This window comes from Hyperolius riggenbachi, chromosome 1, assembly GCF_040937935.1.
Source record: "Hyperolius riggenbachi isolate aHypRig1 chromosome 1, aHypRig1.pri, whole genome shotgun sequence".
Classification (NCBI taxonomy): Eukaryota; Metazoa; Chordata; class Amphibia; order Anura; family Hyperoliidae; genus Hyperolius; species Hyperolius riggenbachi.
Window position 1 is genome coordinate 477,922,401 of NC_090646.1, and position 27,382 is coordinate 477,949,782.

General features: G+C 47.7%; 1 protein-coding gene across 1 annotated transcript in view; it reads right to left on the minus strand.

Annotated features, from left to right (window-relative positions):
* Window positions 1–27,382, minus strand: part of LOC137554661 (uncharacterized) — a 109,118-nt gene that overhangs the window by 46,661 nt on the left and 35,075 nt on the right. The window contains exon 4 of the mRNA XM_068271514.1: window positions 11,497–11,775. Within this exon, the coding sequence (XP_068127615.1) occupies window positions 11,497–11,775 (279 nt within the window). The remainder of the gene's footprint in view (window positions 1–11,496; window positions 11,776–27,382) is intronic.

Sequence of the window (27,382 nt, forward strand, 5' to 3'; positions counted from 1 at the left end):
CCTGACGTCACTGAGGAAGAGCAGGAGTAGATGGATAGTACGTCTGGATCCAAATTTGTGCAGTTGGTATCTTTCATGCTGTCCAGCCTGTTGAGGGACCCCCGTATAAAAAAACTCAAGGGGAATGAGCTGTACTGGGTGGCCACGCTACTAGACCCTCGGTATAGTCACAAAGTGGCGGAGATGTTACCAACTCACCTGAAGGCAAAAAGGATGCAGCACTTGCAGAACAAGCTGGCAACTATGCTTTACAATGCATTTAACCACTTGAGGACCCACCCTTTACCCCCCCTTAAGGACCAGCGCTGTTTTAGCTGATCTGTGCTGGGTGGGCTGTGCAGCCCCCAGCACAGATCAGGGTGCAGGCAGAGCGACCAGATCGCCCCCCTTTTTTCCCCACTAGGGGGATGATGTGCTGGGGGGGTCTGATCGCTCCTGCCTGCCTGGGTGTTGCGGGGGGGGCACCTCAAAGCCCCCCTCCGCGGTGAAATTCCCCCCCTCCCTCTCATCCCTGTCCTCCCTGGCAATCTGGGCTGCACAGGACGCTATCCGTCCTGTGCAGCCAGTGACAGGCTGTCCCCTGTCACATGGCGGCGATCCCCGGCCGCTGATTGGCCGGGGATCGCCGATCTGCCTTACGGCGTGCTGCGCAGCAGCGCCGTACAATGTAAACAAAGCGGATTATTTCCGCTTGTGTTTACATTTAGCCTGCGAGCCGCGATCGGCGGCCCGCAGGCTATTCACGGAGCCCCCCGCCGTGAATTGACAGGAAGCAGCCGCTCGCGCGAGCGGCTGCTTCCTGATTAATTAGCCTGCAGCCGGCGACGCAGAACTGCGTCGCTGGTCCTGCAGCTGCCACTTTGCCGACGCGTGGTATGAGTGCGCGGTCGGCAAGTGGTTAAGGGTGATGTCACAGCACAACGCAATAAAGGTACCACTGCCAGTAATCCTCCTCCCATGTCCACGCAGGCAAGAACAGGATGCTCCAGCATCTCAAGGTGATGTCGAACATGCGGACATTCTTTAGTCCAAACCCTTGCCTTAGCCCTTCTGGATCCACCCTCCACCAACACAGACACTGTGAGCAGCGATGAACCCTTGGACTACTGGGTGCGCAGGCTTGACCTGTGGCCAGAGCTGTCACAATTTGCCATCCAACTTCTGTCTTGCCCTGCCTCAAGCATCCTGTCAGAAAGGACCTTCAGCGCAGCTGGAGGCATTGTCACTGAGAAGAGAAGTCGCCTAAGTCACAAAAGTGTTCAGTACCTCACCTTTATCAAAATGAATGAGGCATGGATCCTGGAGGGCTACTGCCCGCCCGAAGACTAAGTCAGTCCCCACACACAGCATCTCTGCCTGCACACTGTGTGACTGCCTGCCCCATGACTAAGTCGCTCCCCACACAGCATCTCTGCCTGCAGGCCGCTTGACTGCCTTCACAGCCACCACCAACAGGGTCCAGGACTCCAGGCGGATTCCTGAATTTTTAAGGCTGCTTGTAGCAGCGGCCCGCTATAATAATTTTTCTGCTGCGTGTACATGCCTGCCTAATTTTTCTGGCTGCACTTCAGCTGCAACAACAAAACAAAAGGCATGTACATGTGTCAATTCCCCTTCGTGATCGCTACCTTGAAGGGGCTTGTGTATCACAATGAAGCAATGACTGATGGCTATATGAGTGTCTTGGGGGGGCACACCCAAGATAATGAGGTTGTTGCTTCATTGTGGACAGATCAAATTCGATCAGTTGGACACTCAGTCACTGTTGTTCTGTCATTCAGCTACCTCAGCCCGACCATATGGGCTTGAAAACTGCTATCGCCTGCACTCTGGCCATGGTGCGCACCAGTCCAGCATTGACGTCACAACACAAACAGCTGTTTGCGGTGCGTTACACAGTGAGTTTTGTCTGTCAGTGTGAAGCAGCACTCTAATTACGCTCCCTGATTGATGTATACACATGCAAGATGTTTTAAAGCACTTTAGGCCTCCAATTTAGCAAGAAAATTTGATTTCTGCCCTTAAAACGCTGCTCTGCGTCAAATTCTGATTTTCCCCGGGGAGTTTTGGTGTGTATCCCACTCCGCCATGCCCCCCTCCAGGTGTTAGACCTCTTGAAACATCTTTTCCATCACTTTTGTGGCCAGCATAAATGTTTCTAGTTTTCAAAGTTCGCCTCCCCATTGAAGTCTATTGCGGTTCGGGGGTTCGAGCCATCTCTAGTTGGTGGCAGGCAGTGACATATCGGGCAACTGTTTGCACAGTTTTTTCCTCTTTCCCCAGTAGGATGTAGAGACTCTGCCAGAGTCTAATCTTGTTGGTGGTCTCCTCACTGTGCTTCCCTTATCAGTAACTATGTGATACAAGATAGAGCTGCTGGAGGAAACAGGAGTCTACTCTTTAGGGCATGTTTCCACTAAGTATGCATTCGTAATGTGATTTTTTTTTTGTATTATAAATTAAACCAATGCATGGCAATGGAATCATTGCCATTGAAGTATTATTATAGTATTTACTGTATATAGCGCCAACATCTTCCGGGGTTGTATTTTTGTAGAATGGTCAGTTAGTGCATGGGATGTTAGGGATTAGGACCACTAGGAAAAGTAGGGATGTTGGGTTAGCTGGTAGGAGGTAGTGTCAGGAAGAGGTTGGGTCAAGAAAGGAAGTTGAGGTGCATTACCTTGTAAGGCAGTGACACAAGGTTTTTCCGCACTCCCTCCCTGATTTTTCTAGTTTATTTGTCAATTTTCAGTGCTAGATTGGTAATAATAGTCCAATAAGGTTGGTTTTAGTGGGTGGTGTGTGTCCTTTTATTCTTTCTTGCAGCATGGCGGGGAGGGCCTCTGAGGTCAGTAACACAGTCAGTTGGTATGGTGTGGAGGACACACGCCTTTGGTGCATCTCCTTAAGTGAAGTAACAGGTAACGTCTTCTGGAATTGTGTGGTTTTATGGCTCAGTTGTTCCCGAGTCAGTGTCCATGACTGTAGGCCAGGTCATGGTGGGCACCTATTGGTATGGCTAGTAATCCCAAGAGTTCCTCCCTTCCTTGAGTTAGGGCTAGCGAACACCAAAATCTCTATTGTAATCGCTGGCGCTTAGCGATTTGCAATAGCGATTTTGTGAAACAATTTTCAGAGCGATTTTTGAATGAATGAGCATTTTTGCTCATTCATTCAAGCTGATTCGCTCCAAAAAATGCTACATTCAACAGGTTTGCGATTTTAGAAAAATCACAACTCTGCTGTGGGAACACCCTCATAGGGTCTCAGTAGCCAGGGCAGTTTCTAGGCTAAAATGCACACCGAGTGAGGGTGTAAAAATTGTGCCCCCCGCCGTGGAGCCAGGTATAGGTGCCCACGCTATAGGTTAGCCAGGTCTATTTGTACTCAGTATACAGGGAGTGCAGAATTATTAGGCAAGTTGTATTTTTGAGGAATAATTTTGTTATTGAACAACAACCATGTTCTCAATGAACCCAAAAAACAAATTAATATCAAAGCTGAATATTTTTGAAAGTAGTTTTTAGTTTGTTTTTAGTTTAGAGCTATTTAAGGGGGATATCCGTGTGTGCAGGTGACTATTACTGTGCATAATTATTAGGCAACTTAACAAAAAACAAATATATACCCATTTCAATTACAGTATTTATTTTTTTACCAGTGAAACCAATATAACATCTCAACATTCACAAATATACATTTCTGACATTCAAAAACAAAACAAAAACAAATCAGTGACCAATATAGCCACCTTTCTTTGCAAGGACACTCAAAAGCCTGCCATCCATGGATTATGTCAGTGTTTTGATCTGTTCACCATCAACATTGCGTGCAGCAGCAACCACAGCCTCCCAGACACTGTTCAGAGAGGTGTACTGTTTTCCCTCCTTGTAAATCTCACATTTTATGATGGACCACAGGTTTCAATGGGGTTCAGATATGGTGAACAAGGAGGCCATGCCATTAGTTTTTCTTCTTTTATACCCTTTCTTGCCAGCCACGCTGTGGAGTACTTGGACGCGTGTGATGGAGCATTGTCCTGAATGAAAATCATGTTTTTCTTGAAGGATGCAGACTTCTTCCAGTACCACTGCTTGAAGAAGGTGTCTTCCAGAAACTGACAGTAGGACTGGGAGTTGAGCTTGACTCCATCCTCAACCCAAAAAAGCCCCACAAGCTCATCTTTGATGATACCAGCCCAAACCAGTACTCCACCTCCACCTTGCTGGCGTCTGAGTTGGATTGGAGCTCTCTGCACTTTACCAATCCAGCCACGGGCCCATCCATCTGGCCCATCAAGACTCACTCTCATTTCATCAGTCCATAAAACCTTAGAAAAATCAGTCTTGAGATATTTCTTGGCCCAGTCTTGACGTTTCAGCTTGTGTGTCTTGTTCAGTGGTGGTCGTCTTTCAGCCTTTCTTACCTAGGCCATGTCTCTGAGTATTGCACACCTTGTGCCTTTGGGCACTCCAGTGATGTTGCAGCTCTGAAATAAGGCCAAACTGGTGGCAAGTGGCATCTTGGCAGCTGCACGCTTGACTTTTCTCAGTTCATGGGCAGTTATTTTGCGCCTTGGTTTTTCCACACGCTTCTTGCGACCCTGTTGATTATTTTGAATGAAACGCTTGATTGTTCGATGATCACGTTTCAGAAGCTTTGCAATTTTAAGAGTGCTGCATCCCTCTGCAAGATATCTCACTATTTTTGACTTTTCTGAGCCTGTCAAGTCCTTCTTTTGACCCATTTTGCCAAAGGAAAGGAAGTTGCCTAATAATTATGCACACCTGATATAGGGTGTTGATGTCATTAGACCACACCCCTTCTCATTACAGATATGCACATCACCTAATATGCTTAATTGGTAGTAGGCTTTCGAGCCTATACAGCTTGGAGTAAGACAACATGCATAAAGAGGATGATGTGGTCAAAATACTCATTTGCCTAATAATAATTCTGCACTCCCTGTAGTTAGCCAGCGATAGGTCCCCCAGTATAGGTAGCCAAGCATAGGTGCCCCAGTATAATTGCCCCCAGTATAGGTTAGCCAGGTAGGTGCCTCCAGTATAGGTAGCCAGTATAGTTGCCCCCAGTATAGGTTACATAGGCAGATGCCCCTGTATAGGTTAGATAGGTAGGTCCTGCCAGAACAGGTTAGCTAGGTGGATGCCTCTAGTATAGGTAGCCAGAATAGTTGCCCCCAGCATAGGTTAGATAGGTAGGTGCCCCCAGTAAAGGTTAGTTAGGTAAGTGCCTCCAATATAGGTAGCCAGTATAGTTATATAGGTTATATAGGTAGGTGCCCCCAGTATAAGTTGAATAGGTAGGTGCCCCCCCCCTATAGGCTAGATAGGTAGGAGCCCCCAGTACAGGTTAGATAAGTAGGTGCCCCCAGTATAGGTTAGATAGGTAGGTGCCCCAGTATAGGTTAGGTAGGTGTCCGCAATGTAGGTTAGATAGGTAGGTGCCCCCAGTATAGGTTAGATAGGTAGATTCCCCCAGTATAGGTTAGATGGGTAGGTGCCCCCAGTATAAGTTGGATAGGTAGGAGCCCCCAGTATAGGCTAGATAGGTAGGTGCTCCCAGTACAGGTTAGATAGGTAGGTGCCCCCAGTACAGGTTAGATCGGTAGGTGCCCCCAGTATAAGTTGGATAGGTAGGTGCCCCCAGTATAGGCTAGATAGGTAGGAGCCTCCAGTACAGGTTAGATAGGTAGCTGCCCCCAGTATAGGTTAGATAGGTAGCTGCCCCCAGTATAGGTTAGATAGGTAGATTCCCCCAGTATACAGTGGGTTGCAAAAGTATTCGGCCCCCTTGAAGTTTTCCACATTTTGTCACATTACTGCCACAAACATGCATCAATTTTATTGGAATTTCCCGTGAAAGACCAATACAAAGGGGTGTACATGTGAGAAGTGGATCGAAAATCATACATCATTCCAAACATTTTTTACAAATAAATAACTGCAAAGTGGGGTGTGCGTAATTATTCGGCCCCCTGAGTCAATACTTTGTAGAACCACCTTTTGCTACAATTACAGCTGCCAGTCTTTTAGGGTATGTCTCTACCAGCTTTGCACATCTAGAGACTGAAATCCTTGCCCATTCTTCTTTGCAAAACAGCTCCAGCTCAGTCAGATTAGATGGACAGCGTTTGTGAACAGCAGTTTTCAGATCTTGCCACAGATTCTCAATTGGATTTAGATCTGGACTTTGACTGGGCCATTCTAACACATAGATATGTTTTGTTTTAAACCATTCCATTGTTGCCCTGGCTTTATGTTTAGGGTCATTGTCCTGCTGGAAATGAACCTCCGTCCCAGTCTCCAAGAGGTTTTCTTCCAAGTTTGCCCTGTATTTGGCTCCATCCATCTTCCCATCAACTCTGACCAGCTTCCCTGTCCTTGCTGAACTGATGCACCCCCCGAGCATGATGCTGCAACCACCATATTTGACAGTGGGGATGGTGTGTTCGGAGTGATGTGCAGTGTTAGTTTTCTGCCACACATAGCGTTTTGCATTTTGGCCAAAAAGTTCCATTTTGGTCTCATCTGACCAGAGCACCTTCTTCCACATGGTTGCTGTGTCCCCCACATGGCTTGTGGCAAACTGCAAACGGGACTTCTTATGCTTTCTGTTAACAATGCCTTTCTTCTTGCCACTCTTCCATAAAGGCCAACTTTGTACAGTGCATGACTAATAGTTGTCCTATGGACAGATTCTCCCACCTGAGCTGTAGATCTCTGCAGCTCGTCCAGAGTCACCATGGGCCTCTTGACTGCATTTCTGATCAGCACTCTCCTTGTTCGGCCTGTGAGTTTAGGTGGATGGCCTTGTCTTGGTAGGTGTACAGTTGTGCCATACTCCTTCCATTTCTGAATGATCGCTTGAACAGTGTTCCGTGGGATGTTCAAGGCTTTGGTAATCTTTTTGTAGCCTAAGCCTGCTTTAAATTTCTCAATAACTTGATCCCTGACCTGTCTTGTGTGTTCTTTGGACTTCACGGTGTTGTTTCTCCCAATATTCTCTTAGACAACCTCTGAGGCTCTCACAGAGCAGCTGTATTTGTACTGACATTAGATTACACACAGGTGCACTCTATTTAGTCAGTAGCACTCATCAGGCAATGTCTATAGGCAACTGACTGCACTCAGATCAAAGGGGGACGAATAATTATGCACACACCACTTTGCAGTTATTTATTTGTAAAAAATGTTTGGAATCATGTATGATTTTTGTTCCACTTCTCATGGGTACACCACTTTGTGTTGGTCTTTCATGTGGACTTCCAATAAAATTGATTCATGTTTGTGGCAGTAACATGACAAAATGTGGAAAACTTCAAGGGGGCCGAAAACTTTTGCAACCCACTGTAGGTTAGATGTGTAGGTGCCCCCAATATAAGTTGGATAGGTAGGAGCCCCCAGTATTGGCTAGATAGGTAGGTGCCCCCAGTACAGGTTAGATAGGTAGGTGCCCCCAGTATAGGTTAGATGGGTAGTTGCCCCCAGTATAAGTTGGATAGGTAGGAGCGCCCAGTATAGGCTAGATAGGTAGGTGCCCCAGTACAGGTTAGATAGGTAGGAGCCTCCAGTATAGGCTAGATAGGTAGGTGCCCCAGTACAGGTTAGATAGGTAGGAGCCTCCAGTACAGGTTAGATAGGTAGCTGTCCCCAGTATAGGTTAGATAGGTAGCTGCCCCCAGTATAGGTTAGATAGGTAGGCACCTGCAATATAGGTTAGATAGGTAGCTGCGCCCCAGTATAGGTTAGATTGGTAGGTACCCGCAATATCAAAGCCCCCATCAGAAATGTTGGGGCCCCTCACACATCATCAGGCCTGGGGCCCCCTCCCCCCCATATTAGGATTAGATCTGCGGAATCCCCCGCAGATTAGGTACAGGTGTCCTCCAATATAGGCTGGCTTGGTACAAGAGAGAGACAGAAGGTAGACAGAGCGGAGAGAGACAGAAAGAGAATAGAGAGAAAGGAGGAAGAGAGAGAGGGGGACAGGAGGAAGAGACAGAGGAGAGAGAGAGACAAGAGGAAGAGACAGAGGTAACGAGAGATAGGAGGAAGAGACAGAAGAGAGAAAGAAGCAGGAGCAAGAGTGAGCGTAGAGAGAGGGAGAGAAAGAGAAGAGAAAGAGACAGGAGGAAGAGAGAGAGAGAGACAGGAGGAAGAGACAGATGAGAGAGACAGACAGGAGGAAGAGACATAGGGGAATGAAAGAGAGAAAGAGAGAGGAGGAGGAGGGAGAGACAGAGAAGAGAGAGACAGGAGGAAGAGGCAGGAGAGACAGAATGAAACAAAGGAGAGAGAGAAAGGCAGGAGGAAGAGTGAGCGGAGAGAGAGAAAAAGAGATAGAGACAGGAGAAAGAGAGAAACAGAAGGAAGAGACAGATGAGAGAGAGGAGGAAGAGACAGACGAGAGACAGAGAGAACAAGACAGAGGAGAGACAGAGAGAACAAGACAGAGGAGAGACAGAGAGAACAAGACAGAGGAGAGAGAGAAGCAGGAGGAAGAGACAGAGGTGAGAGACAGACAAGAGGAAGAGACAGAGAAAGTGAGAGACAGAGAAAGCGAGAGACAGAAGAAAGAGACAGAGAGAAAAAGAGTAGAGAGAGAAAGACAAGAGGAAGAGGCGGAGGGGAGAGAGATGGGAGGAAAAGACATAGCAAAGACAGAGAGAGAGAGAGAGAGACAGACAGACAGAGGAGGGAGGGAGAGAGGGACGGGAGAAAGATAGAGCGTAGAGACATAGAAAGAAAGACACAAAGAAGAGAAGAGGCCAGGAGGAAGAGAGCGGAGAGAGACAAAGGCAGAAGGAATAAACCAAGGAGAGCAAGACATGAGAGACAGAATGAAACAGAGGACAGAGAGAGGCAGGAGGAAGAGTGAGCAGAGAGAGACAGAGAGAAAAAGAGAGAGACAGGAGGAAGAGAGAGACCGATTAGAGAGAGGCAGGAGGAAGAGACAGAGACAGAAACAACAAGAGGAAGAACAAGTGGAAAGAGACAGACAAAGACAGAAGAGAGAGACAGGAGGAAAAACAGGCAGAGAGAGACAGACAAAGAGACAGAAGAAAGAGACAGGAGGAAGAACAGGCGGATAGAGACAGAAAAAGAGACAGAAGAGAGAGACAGGAGGAAGAACGAGCAGTGAGAGACAAAGAGACAGACGAGAGACACAGGAGGAAGAACCAGCGGAGAGAGACAGACAAAGAGACAGAAGAGAGAGACAGGAGGAAGAACAGGCAGAGAGAGACAGACAAAGAGACAGAAGAGAGAGACAGGAGAAAGAACAGTGGGATAGAGAGAAAGAGACAGAAGAGAGAGACAGGAGGAAGAACGAGCAGAGAAAGACAAAGAGACAGAGGAGAGAGACAGGAGGAAAAACAAGTGGAGAGAGACAGACAAAGGGACAGAAGGAAGAGACAGAGGATAGAGAGAGACAAGGAAGATACAGGAGAGACGGGAGGAAGTGACAGGAGAGAGAGGGAGAGAAAGAGACAGAAAAGAGAGAGGCAGGAGGAAGAGAGGGACTGGAGGAAAAGAGAGAAAGAGAGAGAGAGGAGGACGAGACAAAAAAGAGAGACAGGCAGATTCAGCCGTGGTGTCTTGCGGTAGTGTGCCTGGAGTGGACGGTGGCCCAGCTGGTCGAGTCAGGAGATGAGCAGCAGCATCTTGCTCTCATGGCCGCAGTGGTGGCGGAGCATCAGGGGCCTTCTGGCTGTGGAGGCAGCGGCCACGTGGTTTACTCCAGTAGCATCCGGATCGAGCCAATGGTAGCAGCTGTAATGAGATCTCGCCCTCTGGTGTTGCAGTCCTGGGGGGATTAGAAGTTCCTGTATGGGTCCACAGGTTGGGTTTGGGACCTCAGCCATCTGATGGAGGGGGCCGCTGGCATCACGTGGGCCATCAGTTGGGGCCTCCCTGTGGTGAGCTGATGCGCCGGCTAAATAACCTCCCAGTGCTCGGCCCTCAGAATGAGTGTTGGGGGAGCCAGAGCACTGCATGATTGCCGATCCGTTGGCGTGAGGGAGCTGGAAGGAGCTCCTGCCGCGCGATCTATCCGAGTGCAGGAGCCTTGTGGCTACACTCTCAGGTGTCATCTTGGTGGAAAACTTCCTGAGCGGTGGAGGTTAATCATGCAGGCATGTGGGGCGGGTCCCCTAGGGGCCCCAGGCCCCTCACGGAACTCTTGGTTGTCCCCCCCTGATGGCGGCTCTGGGTTAGATAGGTAGCTACCCCCAGTATAGGTTAGATAGGTGCCCCCTCACCCCATAATGGAGGAGGGAGTCAGCTGCGGGGAGGGTGGCCCGACCTTTCCCTCCCTTCCTTTCCCGGGCCGCCCTCCGTGCTCCCCCCTCCGCTGCAGAGTTAGTGCAGCAGGAAGTGCTGTAAACAGTCAGCAACTCACCTCCCTGGTTCCAATCGCTGATCACTCGCCGCTGGTCTCCTCCTCTGCATAGCGCCAGTATACACACTCTACTTCCTGCTAAACAGGAAGTAGTGCGTGTATAAGCAGCTATGTAGAGGAGGAGACCAGCTGTGAGTGATCGCGATTGGAACCAGGGTGGTGAGTTGCTGACTGTTTACAGTGCTTCCTGCTGCGTTAATTCTGCAGTGGAGGGGGGAGCACGGAGGGTGGCCCGGGAGAGGAAGGGAGGGAGAGGTCAGGCTTCCCTCCCCACGGCTGACCCCCCCCCCCTCCATTACAGCGCCCCCCCCCCCCCCTCCCTCAGCGCTCAGGGCAGCCGCACGGGCCTAGAAACGGGCCTGTCAGTAGCCAAGCGCTTTTTAAAGCGCTGGTGATCTGAAAAGCGCTCAAAAGCTCTCTTGGTGTGCACTAGCCCTAAGTTTGTCTGAGAATAGTTTTTTTTTTTTTTTGATAATTCATTACTTGATGCAGCAAATAAAGCACTAGCGTCGTGAGGGGGTGCGCGGGGGGGGGGGGGGGGGGTGGCGACCCGCACCAGGTGGTGAGATAGTGGCCGGGCAGGGGTGACGTGGGGCTTCCCTGAGGGCTGAGGCTGAGCGCCTTGGGAGGGGAGCGCTGCAATGGAGGGGGGAGTCAGCCACGGGGAGGGCAGCCCGACCTCTTCCTCCCTTCCTCTCCCCGGGCTGCCATCCGTGCTCTCCCCTTGGACTGCAGAGTTAGCCAGGGAAGCGCTGTCACCTCCCTGGTTCCAATCACCGCTCAGTCGCCGCTGGTCTTCTCCTCTGGATAGACGCTGATACACACGCTGAGCTTTTTTTGGGGGGGGGGGGATGTCGGTAAATTATCCGCACCGGGTGTCTTTTTTGGGGATGGGTTAGGTTTGTTAAGTTCTATAGGTGGTTGTTGATATTCATTGCTAGCCCCCGGGGACATTGGCAAATGCCCTCATCACAATAACCTCACCCAGACAGTGCAGATCACAAAATGTTTACAAGCTGACAATGTACAATAGAAATCAAATTTTACTTTATGTAATCTTTAGAAACTTGCCTGTAATGTTAAGGTTGCCACTACTTAATGAGTCAATCCATCTTCCAAGTCTCTTTATCTGATAATCACATCTATATTTCCCATCGCTCCATGGCAGAGAGGCATCTATATGTAAAGTAATGTTTCCTGAGCTGGACTCCACTGAAAGGATTTTCTGTTCATTCCTGTAGAATCTCACCAGCTTTTTTTCATGGTCTTTATAAAGTGAACATGTCACTGAAATAGGATGTTCAGCCATATATACGTCTTGTGATGAAATAGAAGGCGGAGGTGGAAGACCTGTTAAGATAAACATGATGATCAGTTGACATTGACTTTAAGTGCAAACTTCTGAAACCTTCTTGGAATCTCTGCAGCCACAAATTCTTTAAAGAGGAACTGTAGTGAAAATAACATAATGAATAAAATTGTTGTTGTTGTTTTTGTTTTTTTTTACAAAATTAATTACAAAATTCATTTATAAATAATTTAGTGAGTGTTTGCCCATTGTAAAATCTTTCCTCTCCCAGATTTACATTCTGAAATATATCACTGGTGGTGACAGCTTTAGTTCTGCCAGGTGATCTGTACGGAATGTTCGTTACTGAGAGTTCTATGCACAGAGGGAAATATTGCTTGCTTGGCAGTTGGAAAAACCCATTATTTCCCACAATGCAACGAAGTTTACAGACAGTAAACTGTCAGGACCATGGTCATGACATAACACTGTGGGAGGTTTTTTTTTCCACAATATCAGCCATACAGACCTCCTTGATTACCTACTTGAGGTAAGGGAAATATTTCTTGTGGGAAATGGGGTATCAGCTAATGATTGGAATGAAGCTCAATCCGTGGTTTAGATTCCTCTTTAAGAAAGAAGGAAACTTGCAATAATTCAGCTATAAGTGAACATTTGTGGTTACCCACAATGCACCACTACTGAACATACTAATTATCTCTTTTCACCTCTGTAAGCCAGGCAAGCATCCAGAACTGCTGGTGTATAGCAAGCCTATAGCTTTAAATATTACATTATGATTTGATGATTAGCGGCCACCAAAAAGGCAAACTGTAAAAGATTGCGCACACATGCCGGCACTTGCATGTGCTTATGTTACTCACACTCTGTTGGAAAAGCTGTCAACCTCTGGCGACTGTGAAGCGTTGCCGATGCTTGAGACAGTAAGTTGGTTTGGTTCTTGTCTTATATTGTATCTGGCTGCTACTGCATCTCCAATGTAACTGCAGTTCTGCAGCTCTCTGCTGCCCTCATTTGATCAACAATAGGAAAGACAGGACGTGCTCTTTAGGCAGTAGCAGAGTTAGGGAGACTTGCCCAAGGTCTCCTACTGAATAGGTGCTGGCTTACTGAACAGGCAGCCCTTAACCATTACACTATCCAGCCACTCCATCATCACATTGCATACCTGTCTGCTCTCAGGATATATAACTGAGAGGAAGGTTTCAGAGGGCTGTTGACATACTGTGTCCTTTAAATAAATGGCAGCTTCAAGATAGGGACTGGGATACACTGTTGTGTTGTGTTGATAAAATAGGTGAACTTATGTTTTTACATTCACCTATTCCTGTAATCTGAGGAACGAATGGCATTTAGAATAACCATAAGAGCAGGCAAACAAAATACATATGACTAAGATCTGCATAACCTGTGCAATACTAGCAAGCAATGCATACATAAGGATGGATTCTGAATCTGGCAGTTGATGACATAAACATTGGTACATATACTGTGTACAGGCCCAGATTTACATCACAGAAGCCTATAGGCACAGATGTCCTGGCACCCTAGATTTTGCCCTCCATGAACCTACAAACAACGGCACCTCAAGTGTGCTGACTGGCCTACCTGGGACTTATCCCTTATTTGTCTTGCCCGTCATAGGTAGCTACAGGTGCCCCTTAGTATTAAGTAGCCAAAAGTACCCTGAATATTGTGCCCCCAAGCAAAGCCGGGACAAGGCCCTCCAGCATCCAAGGCTGAGTCATCACACACTGATTACTATTAGAATAAGAGGCACCCCAGGGCCCCAAACCCCTCCAACACCTTAATCTCTAGTTATCTGGCTTGCAGTCACTGCTATGTATCCCCTTTTCTTATTTCTCTTTGCTTCAAACACAATAAGAGAATGATAGCTGAGTGAGTTGTGCGCCCCTCCTACACTGCGCACTGAGCCTGGGGCCTCTTGCGCCTCTGCCTTGGCCCGGCCCTGCCCCCAAGTATGAGGTACCCCAGACAGAAGGCAGATCTTATTAGAGGAATGCCAAGAGCAGGGTGAATACCCTCTCATTCATGATCTGCTCAGGACTCTGCATAGGGAAGAAGAGAGAGCGGCACTTCCATTGTCAAATGCCTGTAGGCACATGCCTAAAGTGCCTTATAGTAAATCCGGACCTGACTGTATATTATTATTTACTGTATATATTGCTGGCATCTTCTGCAGTATTTTAGAGAGTATATAGTCTTCTCACTAACTGTCCCTCAGAGGAGCTCAAAGTCTAATCCCTACCATAAGCATATGTCCATCGCAGTCTACGGCCAATTTAGGAGAAACAATTTCCTTGTCTAGATGTTTTTGGGATGTGGAAGGAAGCTGGAGTGCCAAAAAGAAACCCACACAGACACGGGGAGAACATACAAACTCTGTGATCATAGTCCATTGGCTGGTATTCAACCCGGGGCGGGGGACCCAACACTGCTTGTAAGTGTCATCCATGTATCACTGAGCCTACATAGAACCTGCCTGTATCCACATTTTATTGTTCTGCATTTGAAGAGTTAAGACAGCAGTGTTAGCTGTTTGCAAATGATGCAGTCCAGCAGCAAGTCCACAGCAGCAGCTCTCCATCTGGGTGAGCAAACACTGCTGATAACAAAAGAGAGCTGAATAGTTAAGATGTTCATTATTTCATTTTGGTTTGCAGCTGTATGTACCAGATTTTACATCACACTGACATGGCTGAAAATTTCAGAAATCAAATTTAACTCCTTAAAGGGGTTCTGTTGACTTTTTGAAAAACAAAAACTGACACTTACCTGGGGATTCTATCGGCCTCCTGCAGCTGGAATGTCCCACGCGTCCTCTCCCGATGTGCCATTCCTCGCCGCCAGTCCCGGTGTTATTATTCGTCTAACTAGACGAATAGAAGTGCAGCTGCATGGCCATGGCTGCGGTGTGTCAGCGGGAGCTTACTGCGCAGGCGCAGTACGAAGTTTTCCTGTACTGCACCTGCGCAGTTAGCTCCCACTGACGCACGTGGGAGTGACCACGCCGCACCTCTATTCCGCTAGTTAGATGAATTATTACACCGGTGCCGGCGGCGGAGAACGGCGCATTGGAAGAGGACGTCGCGGGACTTTCCAGCTACTGGGGGCCGATAGAAGCCCTAGGTAAGTGGCAGTTTTTGTTTTTTAAAAGGTCAACAGAACGCCTTTAAAGGGTACCTGAAGTGACATGATGAGATAAATATAGGTTCATATAATACTAGTCCTACGAAGAATTTGCCTGATGTCCCTTTCCAAAAAATTAAATAATAATTCTGATCATATTAGTGATTATATTAGAAAAAAACTAGCTCTGATATCCCCTGCCCCACGTTCACTGCACCGCTCCGGTTAAAAGGGGCCTCTGTATTCTGAGTTAGCCAATACATCTATTTGTCTTGATTAAAGTGAACCTCCGGACTAAAAATCGACTCAGCAGCACTGAAAAGGCCTGGTGTTTCTTTAACAGTTTCACAGCATCAGAACTTTGTTTCTCTTATACAAGCCTCATTTTTAGCTGCACAGAAGAAAACTGCCCGGGCTTTTTTCTCCTGATGCTGTGCAAAGCATGATGGGATTTCTGATGTTGTTGTTCTCATTCTGATGTTTTGGTGCAATTTTTTTTCTTTTATATTTTGAATTTGACATTTGAAGCCTAGCGTGTGCAGCTGGGAGGGGTTTTCAGGATAAAGGACAGTTGGAACTTTGTCTCCTGCTCCTTGTCACCTCCTTTCAACCAAAAAGATGGCTGCCCCCATGACAAAGATGGCAGCCCCCATGAATCACAAACATTTGCCTGTTCTTTTAAAACAGGGTGGGTAAGAGATTATATTACCTATCTATGCTAATTAACATAACTAATGTAACTTAATCACAGTATGTTTGTTTAGGCTGAAGTTCCCCTTTAAAAACATTACGTTTTAACTGATAGTTAACATGGTATAAATACTCTAATATGGGAGGGCATAGAAAGCAACAAATAGGCAGAATAGGAAGAATTTCTTGGGTTGGATGCTCCACCTTTAAAAGGAAGGACACTTAGACATACAGTAGATGTCTACAGGAAATCTACCCAGACAAACCAGTATCTCTTATTTGATTCATACAGCCCACTGGAACACGTTAGTTGCATGTTATTAGAACTATGCACCCTGCAGCTAAGATGGAAATTACCAGGACACAGATGATCAACAAAAAATAAAAACTACCCAGAGTGGTAGAAACAATCACATACCTAGCCAAAGAAATAAAATCGGATTAAGGAACAAATGAGAGAATCAGAAGTCATGGAGCAAATCCATAATTCTGTACATAGTGTGGAAGATCCCTAATAAGCTTCATATCCTTGTTTTCTGGCTATTATTTACATTACCGTATATATACACTTTAAAAGCAACAGTGAAAGTGAAGGTGCTTGCTGGATCCAAAAGAAAATTTGATTCCCCAAAATCCTCCTATTCTTCTACAGTGTCAGTAGATGGATGCCCCCCCCCCCTTCCTCCCACCATACTTCCCCAATCCTTTACACGGCTTACAAGGCCGGAGAACCAGAACCAGACTCCTCCTTCCTTCAACACCTCCAAGCAAGCCCTGAAAACGCATTTATTTAAAATGGCCTACCCCACTCTCTCAGTCAACCACCTTTTTCACAGTCCTACCGCTCTCCTCCTCCTCTAAATAGGGATACATTCATTGCAACAAGGGGTGACAGACAGAGAGGTAGCAAACGGTTCTACAACATAGCACAAGGTTATACTGTACATGCATTCAGGGTATTAGGGATGATCGGAAAGTGCAATTTCCTTTCCGCCGGAATTGCGGAATTCCGCCAGCACAAAATTGGATGAGAGAGAGAAAGAGGGAGAGAGAGATGATTCTACATGGCTATCTGGGGTTCTCTTCGGGCAACTGTTGAACACAAAAGGCAAGGCCATCCCTGGGTGGGCTTGAACCACCAACCTTTCAGTTAACAGCCGAACGCGCTAACTGATTGCCCCACAGACACTGTGCACGTAGTTGCTGCTAAATGAATTTATGGGGATGTATGTGTGTCTTTTGGAGGGAGGAAGTAAGTCTGCTCCAAGAAGTTTAACGCCACTTTTTCCTACAACGAAGCATTCACTATGTGGCAGCAGAGTGGCGCAGCAGAAGCGTGCTGGGCCCATAACCCAGAGGTCAATGGATTAAAACCATCCTCTGCTAGGTTTACTTTGTTATTTACACCTTGCTTTACCACATGGGCCAATCGGTGGCCATAGCCCCTTGAGAGAAAGTGTAATTAGGGCCTTGCTGTAACATAGATTGTAGTGTAACTATTTCAACTAATGTACCCTTCTTAAACTTGAAGATTGTATACAAATGTAAGCAGAGTGGTGCAGCGGAAGTGTGCTGGGCCCATAATCCAGAAGTCGATGGATCGAAACCATCCTCTGCTAGGCATGATTTCAGTTTTGCACCTCGCTTTATCGCATGGGCAAAACGGTTTCAATAGCCCTGTAAGAGAAAGTGTAATAAGGGCCCTGCCGTAACATAGATATTACGGTAGCTAAGACTACTCCTGGGCCTTTCTTGTAGTTGAAGAGATGAGTGAACTGTGACACCACACAAAAAAAAAAAAAAAACAGCAAACAGATAAGCTTCCCCATATTGGAGCATTGGATTTGGTAAAGACTTAAGCCAATGTGTTGTAAGCCACAAGTAAGCTTTAGGTTAGCAGGAATGTTTGCATGGTCACCCAGCTTTTCATCCTTCCCACCCTTGCCCTGGAATCTTCCAGACTTCAAATTGCTGTCCTTTGCTGTGTGTGTTACACCAGCATCATGCAGGGGGGCACATGATCTTTCTGAAGTCTTGAATTGAAGCCTGTAAGCAGTATCACCATGGGCTTGATTCACAAAGCGGTGCTAACCCAGTTAGAGACTTTAGGGGCTCGATTCACAAAGCGGTGCTAACCCAGTTAGCATGCCTAAAAGACTTTAGGCATGATAACCATTGCACCATGCTGGTGAAAAGCCAGTTTAGGCGTGATAAGTTTAGGTGTGATAAGTTTAGGTGTGATAAGTTTAGGCATGCTAAGTTTAGATAAGTTTAGATCGCTTGCAAAGTCCCGCACGCAAAGCAGCGCCATTAAACTTTATACAAAGTGCACCAGTCTTTGCTAGAGTAAAACTTTTGATCAGCTGTGCACTGCGGTGCTAACGCAGTTGGTGCTTAAACTTAGCATGCCTAAACTTATCACACCTAAACTTATCATGCCTAAACTTATCACACCTAAACTTATCACACCTAAACTTATCATGCCTAAACTGAGTTTAGGCGTGATAAAGGGCTTTTCACCAGGGTGCTAACTGTTAGCACCGCTTTGTGAATCAGGCCCCAGGCGTGATAACCATTTCACCATGCTGGTGAAAAGCCAGTTTAGGCGTGATAAGTTTAGGTGTGATAAGTTTAGGTGTGATAAGTTTAGGCATGCTAAGTTTAGATAAGTGTAGATCGCGCACAAAGTCCCGCACGCAAAGCAGCGCCATTAAACTCTATGCGAAGTGCACCAGACTTTGCTAGCGCAAAACTTTGGATCAGCTGTGCACTGCGGTGCTAACGCAGTTGGTGCTTAAACTTATCGGGCTTGATTCACAAAGCGGTGCAAAGTGTTTGCACGCCAGTGAAAAGCCCCTTATCACGCCTAAACTCACTTTAGGCGTGATAAGAAGAAACTCGCGCGAAGTTACCGCGCGTACGCGCGTAAGTGCGCGTGCAGCACCCGACGCTTCGCGCGAAGCTCCCATTAAACCCTATGGGACTTTGCGCGCGCTCTCACGCGCGTACGCGCGAACTCGCGTACGCGCGGTAACTTCGCGCGAAGAGCAGGAAAAAGCGGTGATAACTCAGTGGTGAAAAGGTCATCACGCCTAAAGTCTTTTAGGCGTGATAACTGGGTTATCACCGCTTTGTGAATCAAGCCCATCATGCCTAAACTTATCACACCTAAACTTATCATGCCTAAACTTATCACACCTAAACTTATCACACCTAGGGCTTGATTCACAAAGCGGTGCTAACAGTTAGCACGCTGGTGAAAAGCCCTTTATCATGCCTAAACTCAGTTTAGGCATGATAAGTTTAGGTGTGATAAGTTTAGGTGTGATAAGTTTAGGCATGATAAGTTTAGGTGTGATAAGTTTAGGCATGCTAAGTTTAAGCGCCAACTGCGTTAGCACCGCAGTGCACAGCTGATCAAAAGTTTTACGCTAGCAAAGACTGGTGCACTTTGTATAAAGTTTAATGGCGCTGCTTTGCGTGCGGGACTTTGCAAGCGATCTAAACTTATCTAAACTTAGCATGCCTAAACTTATCACACCTAAACTTATCACACCTGGGGCTCGATTCACAAAGCGGTGCTAACAGTTAGCACCCTGGTGAAAAGCCCTTTATCATGCCTAAACTCAGTTTAGGCATGATAAGTTTAGGTGTGATAAGTTTAGGTGTGATAAGTTTAGGCATGATAAGTTTAGGTGTGATAAGTTTAGGCATGCTAAGTTTAAGCGCCAACTGCGTTAGCACCGCAGTGCACAGCTGATCAAAAGTTTTACTCTAGCAAAGACTGGTGCACTTCGTATAAAGTTTAATGGCGCTGCTTTGCGTGCGGGACTTTGCAAGCGATCTAAACTTATCTAAACTTAGCATGCCTAAACTTATCACACCTAAACTTATCACACCTAAACTTATCACGCCTAAACTGGCTTTTCACCAGCATGGTGCAATGGTTATCATGCCTAAAGTCTTTTAGGCATGCTAACTGGGTTAGCACCGCTTTGTGAATCGAGCCCCTAAACTTATCACGCCTAAACTGGCTTTTCACCAGCATGGTGCAATGGTTTTCATGCCTAAAGTCTTTTAGGCATGCTAACTGGGTTAGCACCGCTTTGTGAATCGAGCCCCTAAACTTATCATGCCTAAACTGAGTTTAGGCGTGATAAAGGGCTTTTCACCAGCGTGCTAACTGTTAGCACCGTTTTGTGAATCAGGCCCCATGTGTCCCACTGTTTTCATCTAGCAAATTAGGCAAATAAGCAAGCTAATTTTTCTCTTGGGTATATCACAATGGTACATGCTAGGCTGGCTTCAGCATGTAGTGTTGGTGGTATAGTGGTGAGCATAGCTGCCTTCTAAGCCGTTGACTTGGGTTCGATTCCTGGCCAATGCATGTGAGCTTGCTTTAGAGACCATACAAATCCCTGGAAGACAAGATCCATGGAGGAGGAGGAAGAGAGGAGGAGGAGGAGAGGAGGAGATTTTTTTCCGCCAGAACGGAATTCCGCTGACTTTGGAAAAATTCCGACGGTATGTAGCAGTTACGGAATTTTGTGCTGGCGGAATTCCGCAATTCCGGCGGAAAGGAAATTGCACTTTCCGATTATCCCTAATACCCTGAATGCATGTACAGTATAACCTTGTGCTATGTTGTAGAACCGTTTGCTACCTCTCTGTCACCCTTGTTGCAATGTATGCAGGGGCGCTCCTACCATGAGGCAAACCAGGCAGGGGCTTGGAGCGGCAAGATGGGGGGGAAGCGCCGCCGCGGGGGGGGGGGGGGGGAGATTCGCCGCTACACACTCTGCACTGTCTGTGAGAACTTGGACGGAGCCCGTGGTTTGTTTACATTCACGAGCTCCGCCGCTGCTGCCGCCTCTATGCACTCCCCCAGGCCCCAGCAGCCAATGGGCATGACGCTAGGCAGCTCTGGTCCCACCCTTTATTTCCTCCTCCTCTAGTGGCCAGCCCCCTGCTCATAGCAGCAGCCGCACGGGTTCTTGGACTCTCTTGTGCGCGGCGCCGCCTCTAACTCCGCCCCCCGCAACGTGACTTGCCGCCGGACACTATTGCCCTGCTCGTCTGCGCAGCATGGTCCTTGGTTCCCCCTGGCCGGCCCCTCGAACACCTGCTGTGACCCAGCCAGGAGTCAGTCAGGAAAGCAAGCAGCCTGGATTCTAGTGAGAGGAGGTAAGCCTACTCACTGATGGCTAGGCTGACCATGTGTCCTCTTTTGCCCGGACAGGTCCACTTTTTCAGACCTGTCTGGGCTGTCCTCCTGGATATTTGATCTGTCCGGAGAGCCGAACACACTTGCAGAGATCCATTGAGGCTGAGATGAGCCGAACACTGCGAGTCAGTGGCAGAAGAACAGCTTGCAGAGATCCATTGAGGCTGAGATGAGCCGAACACTGTGAGCCAGTGACAGAAGAACTGCTTGCAGAGATCCACTGAGGCTGAGATGAGCCGAATACAGCGAGCCCAAGGCAGAAGAACCATTTGCAGAGATTCTCTGCAAACGGTTCTTCTGCTGCTTGGGCTCGCAGTGTTTGGCTCATCTCAGCCTCAGTGGATCTCTGCAAGTGGTTCTTCTGTCACTGGCTCACAGTGTTTGGCTCATCTCAGCCTCAGTGGATCTTCTCTCTCTGCAAGCTGTTCTTCTGCAGCTTGGGCTCCCAGTGTTCGACTCATCTCATTCAGCTCCTGACTCCTGACTCAAACGGCTCTTCCTCGGGCTAGGCAGTGAGTCAATCCCTTCCTGCTGCTCTGCTCCACCTCCAGCCGCCCCCATCCACTGAGACAGAGCAAATTGCAGAGCAGAGGGGTGGAGACAGCCAGAGACAGCCTGAGTTCAGTGGGACTCACGCTGGGCTGATCATTGGTGCTGTTTGTGGGTGACCTGTGGGAGCAGCTCAGCAGCACAGCCTGAGCCCTGAGTTCAGTCTGTCAGTGTCAGTGAATTGATTCAAGTCATGCTGGTGCTGTGTGGGCATCCTGTGGGAGCATAAGGGCCTGAGTTGTTAGCAGTGAAGTCACTGCTGTGTGGCCAGCCTGTGGGAGCATAAGGGTCTGAGATTCTAAGCTATACTGGGGCCATATTCCTATCTAACCTATACTGGGGCCATATTCCTATCTAACCTATACTGCGGACATATACCTTGTCCGCACATTTGTGGGGAAATCTGCCAATCTCATTGCATTTTGTGGAAAATTCTTCTGCGAATCTGATTGCATTTTGTGGTTGGCAGGCCCTCCACCATGTGGTCTGGAAAAAAAAAACGTCCCTCCATGCCCACGAAGTTGAACAGCACACTGCTAAGGTCTTGTATATTTGGCCCCACCCATGACCACGCCCACATGCTGTTGTGATCGTCCTCTTTTTTGGAAATCAAAATATGGTCACCCTACTGATGGCTGTCTTGCGAGTTGCGACGAAGTTGCAGCTCATATATCATCCTCTGTCTGCTGTCACTCACTGTGCTGTCTGCTCTGCTCTAAAATACACAAGCATCATCATCACAGGCTCACAGCATAAACGTCTAGTTGCAGGGCAGCAGCCAGAGCAGCAGCAGCAGCAGCAGCTGATAAAAGTCCTAAATATGCAGTTTCTACTCCCTGAAAGCAGACTGCAAACATATACTGTTACACGGTCAGCCTGTGTGCTTTTCAAATGAGCTTATCTGCTATGTCAGGTGACCCAGTCCCAGGGGACCAAATTGCAACTTGCTAAACTCAAATACATACAGGGTGCATTGATTTCTTTTCCGGTTTTGTCTTCTTTCTGTCCTGTGCGTTCAGGTCCACTTTAACCTCTTGACAACTGGCTATAAAACCCCCTTAAGGAGTTATCAGGCTTCTAAATGTAAAATAAGTGCTACTTACCCGGGGCTTCGTCCAGCCCCAAGCTCCCAGCATGTTCCTCACTGCTGCTCTGCACGCAGCCGTTTACCACCTCTCCCTCTTGATCCGCGGTGAGTCAGGCCGACCTGGAGGTCGGCCTGTACTGCGCCTGTGCGAGCGGTACTGTCAATCACCGCCACGTGGACCGGAGTGTACTGCACAGACGCAGTAGTTCTGCATCTGCGCAGTACGATTCGGTCCACGTGGCGGTGATTGACAGCGCAACTCACGCATGCGCAGTACAGGCCGACCTCCAGGTCGGCCTGACGTCATCAACGTGGACCGGGAAAAGAGGAGGCGAACGGCTGCTGCACGAGCTGCGGCGAGGGACATGCTGGGAGATCGAGGCTGGACGAAGCCCCGGGTAAGTAGCACTTATTTTACATCTAGAAGCCTGATAACTCCTTTCAAAGGGAAGGTCAGAGCAGGGAAATAAAAAAAAATTCTACTTGCCTGGGGCTTCCTCCAGCCCCCAGCAGCCTCCCTGTGCCCTAGCCACAGCTCCCCTTCCAGACGGTGGCCCGTGGTGTGTGCTTGTGTGTGAGTGTATTCGGTGGGGGGCAGGGATGAAGGTGGGGGGGGGGCACCGGGGAGGGGGGCGCCACAGGTTTTCTCGCCTGGAGTGACAAAATGGCTAGAGGCGCCCCTGAATGTATGTATCCCTATTTATTGTCCAGCACTGCGTAATACGTTGGCACTTAAATTCAATTATTATTATTAATAATAATAATAATAATAATAACCAGTAGCTGGAGAATATATTCAAGCAGACTGAATAGTGGCAAGATGAAATCCAATCCAAATTTCTGTGGACTGTTATAAGAGACTGTAGGCAAGAGGCTATAAGGTGTCCTCATGGTTGTTTTTTGAATAATTATTCCTGATACCAGTAGAAAATAGCAGTAGTCTTTAAATTATTTATCTTAGCAATTTTTTCATAAAAATATCTGTATTCGGTTTCCTGCTCTGATAATAATAATAATAATAATAATAATAATGCTTTCTTACTATACACATGGATTGGCATTCCTTTGCTTCTTGGGGAGGTGAAATCATAAGTCTTGCCTTCACATGAGTAAGTACCACTCATGGCCGGCCTTTGACCTGAGCGACCGGTGCGATCGCTCAGGGCGCCGGCTTCCAGGGGGCGCCCCTGGCCGAATGTTTTATTAAAGATTGCTCCCGCTCCGCCCCCTGGTGCCGCTGCTGGGGGTGATGGGGGCTGCTGGGGGTGAAGGGGACAAACATGTCCGTGCGCCGTGATGGAGGGGGGAGCCGCAGCGCGGGGAGGGCAGCCCGACCTCTCCGTCCCTTCCTCTCCCAGGGCTGCCCTCCGTGCTCCTCCCTCAGACTGCAGCAGAGATAACTCACCTCCCTCGTTCCGATCGCCGGCGCCTCTCACTTGCAGTTGCTGCTGGTCTACTCTCTTCTACATAGTTACTGATGCACACTAAACTTCCTGCTTAACAGGAAGTTTAGTGTGCATCAGTAACTATGTAGAAGAGAGTAGACCAGCGGCAACTGCAAGTGAGAGGCGCCGGCGATCGGAACGAGGGAGGTGAGTTATCTCTGCTGCAGTCTGAGGGGGGAGCACGGAGGGCAGCCCTGGGAGAGGAAGGGAGGGAGAGGTCGGGCTGCCCTCCCCGCGCTGCGGCTCCCCCTTCCACTATGAGGGGGGGCGGGCACCAACCTACCTACCTTATACTGGGGGCAGCTACCTATCTAACCTATACTGGGGGGCAGCTACCTATCTAACCTATACTGGGGGGGGGCAGCTAGAGATGAGCCGAAATTTTCGAAATTTCGAACTGCTTTTATTACGAATGCGAAATTTAACATTACGACCCAAATTCGTAATTTATTTTCAAATCGTAATTTACAATTTCGTAATCGAAATTTCACTCCCGTAATGACGAATTTCGTGTCTCCAACCGAAATTTTACTGTTTCAGGTTTGTAAGGGTTTCTATCCCTCTAGATGCCTAAAATGAATAGCACAGCCTCCTCCTCCTCCTCCTCCTCCTCCTCCCTCCCTCCCTCTCTCTCTCTCTCTCTCTCTCTCTCTCCCCAGAGATCTGTAGTATTTCAAAACCATACTCACATTCATGACATGTCCAGGGATCAAACCCAGGCCAACCACATGGAAGACAGCTATGCTCACCACCATACCACCAAACACACACTAAATAGACTGCTAACCTAAATCTTACTTGTAGACAGTCATATGAGACACATGCTGGGTGCAGGGCTTTGTGATTGGACCATGGACCATGCGATAGAGTGAGGTGCAAAAATGAAATCATGCCTAGCAGAGGATGGTTTCACAATGCTAAATGCTAGGCTGGCTGTGGTGCAATTGGTTAGTGCGTCTGGCTGGTAACAGCAAGGTTACAGGTTCGATTCCATCCAGGCATGTCTTTTCCTTTTGCGTTCAACAGTTGTCCAAACAGAGCCAACAGAGCCCCAGATAGCCATGTAGAGTTAGGTCACAGCTAGCCTGGCTGTGGTGCAATTGGTTAGTGTGTCTGGCTGGTAACAGCAAGGTTACAGGTTCGATTCCATCCAGGCATGTCTTTTCCTTTTGAGTTCAACAGTTGTCCAAACACCGAGCACAAAGTTTTGCATGCGTAAAGTTTTACGCACGCAAAATACCCCATGGGGTTCAATGGCGCAGCGCGCGCACGCAAAAGGAAAAGACATGCCTGGATGGAATCAAACCTTGCTGTTACCAGCCAGACACACTAACCAATTGCACCACAGCCAGGCTAGCTGTGACCTAACTCTACATGGCTATCTGGGGCTCTGTTGGCTCTGTTTGGACAACTGTTGAACGCAAAAGGAAAAGACATGCCTGGATGGAATCGAACCTGTAACCTTGCTGTTACCAGCCAGACGCACTAACCAATTGCACCACAGCCAGGCTAGCTGTGACCTAACTCTACATGGCTATCTGGGGCTCTGTTGGCTCTGTTTGGACAACTGTTGAACGCAAAAGGAAAAGACATGCCTGGATGGAATCGAACCTGTAACCTTGCTGTTACCAGCCAGACGCACTAACCAATTGCACCACAGCCAGGCTAGCAGTGACCTAACTCTACATGGCTATCTGGGGCTCTGTTGACTCTGTTTGGACAACTGTTGAACGCAAAAGGAAAAGACATGCCTGGATGGAATCGAACCTGTAACCTTGCTGTTACTAGCCAGACGCACTAACCAATTGCACCACAGCCAGGCTAGCTGTGACCTAACTCTACATGGCTATCTGGGGCTCTGTTGGCTCTGTTTGGACAACTGTTGAACGCAAAAGGAAAAGACATGCCTGGATGGAATTGAACCTGTAACCTTGCTGTTACCAGCCAGACACACTAACCAATTGCACCACAGCCAGCCTAGCATTTAGTACTGTGAAACCATCCTCTGCTAGGCATGATTTCATTTTTGCACCTCACTCTATCGCATGGTCCAATCACAAAGCCCTGCACCCAGCATGTGTCTCATATGACTGTCTACAAGTAAGATTTAGGTTAGCAGTCTATTTAGTGTGTGTTTGGTGGTATGGTGGTGAGCATAGCTGTCTTCCATGTGGTTGGCCTGGGTTTGATCCCTGGACATGTCATGAATGTGAGTATGGTTTTGAAGTACTACAGATCTCTGGAGAGAGAGAGAGAGAGAGAGAGAGAGAGAGAGAGAGAGAGAGAGAGAGAGAGAGAGAGAGAGAGAGAGAGAGAGAGAGAGAGAGAGAGAGAGAGGAGGAGGAGGAGGCTGTGCTATTCATTTTAGGCATCTAGAGGGATAGAAACCCTTACAAACCTGAAACAGTAAAATTTCGGTTGGAGACACGAAATTCGTCATTACGGGAGTGAAATTTCGATTACGAAGGCATCTAGAGGGATAGAAACCTTTGCAAACTTTAAAATACTAAATTTCGTAATCGTAATTACGAAAATTTGCGTAATTTGCGAAAATTACGAAATTTCGATTACTGCTAAAATCGTAATTGTAGTAATTTCGCGAAATTTCGCAAATTCGTAATTAGGTCATTACGCTCATCCCTAGGGGCAGCTACCTATCTAACCTATACTGGGGGGCAGCTACCTATCTAACCTATACTGGGGGGGCAGCTACCTATCTAACCTATACTGGGGGGCAGCTACCTATCTAACCTATACTGGGGGGCACCTACCTAATCTAACCTATACTGGGGGGCAGCTACCTATCTAACCTATACTGGGGGGCAGCTACCTATCTAACCTATACTGGGGGGCAGCTACCTATCTAACCTATACTGGGGGTCGGCTACCTATCTAACATATCCTGGGGGGCACCTACCTAATCTAACCTATACTGGGGGGCAGCTACCTATCTAACCTATCCTGGGGGGCACCTACCTAATCTAACCTATACTGGGGGGCAGCTACCTAATCTAACCTATACTGGGGGGAAGCTACCTATCTCACCTATCCTGGGGGATACCTACCTAATCTAACCTATACTGGGGGGCAGCTACCTATCTAACCTATACTGGGGGCGGATACCTATCTAGCCAATACTGGGGGCACCTACCTATACTGGGGGGCACCTACCTATCTAACCTATACTGGGGGCACCTACCTATCTAACCTATACTGGGGGCACCTACCTATCTAACCTATACTGGGGGCAGCTACCTATCTAACCTATACTGGGGGCAGCTACCTATCTAACCTATACTGGGGGCAGCTACCTATCTAACCTATACTGGGGGGAGCTACCTATCTAACCTATACTGGGGGGCAGCTACCTATCTAACCTATACTGGGGGGCAGCTACCTATCTTTTTTTTTTTTTTTTAAAGAGATTATTTATTTGATTTTTCAAAAAAAAAAACAGTACATAAAAGGTATAGAACATTTCCAGCAAGTGTACAGAAACTATG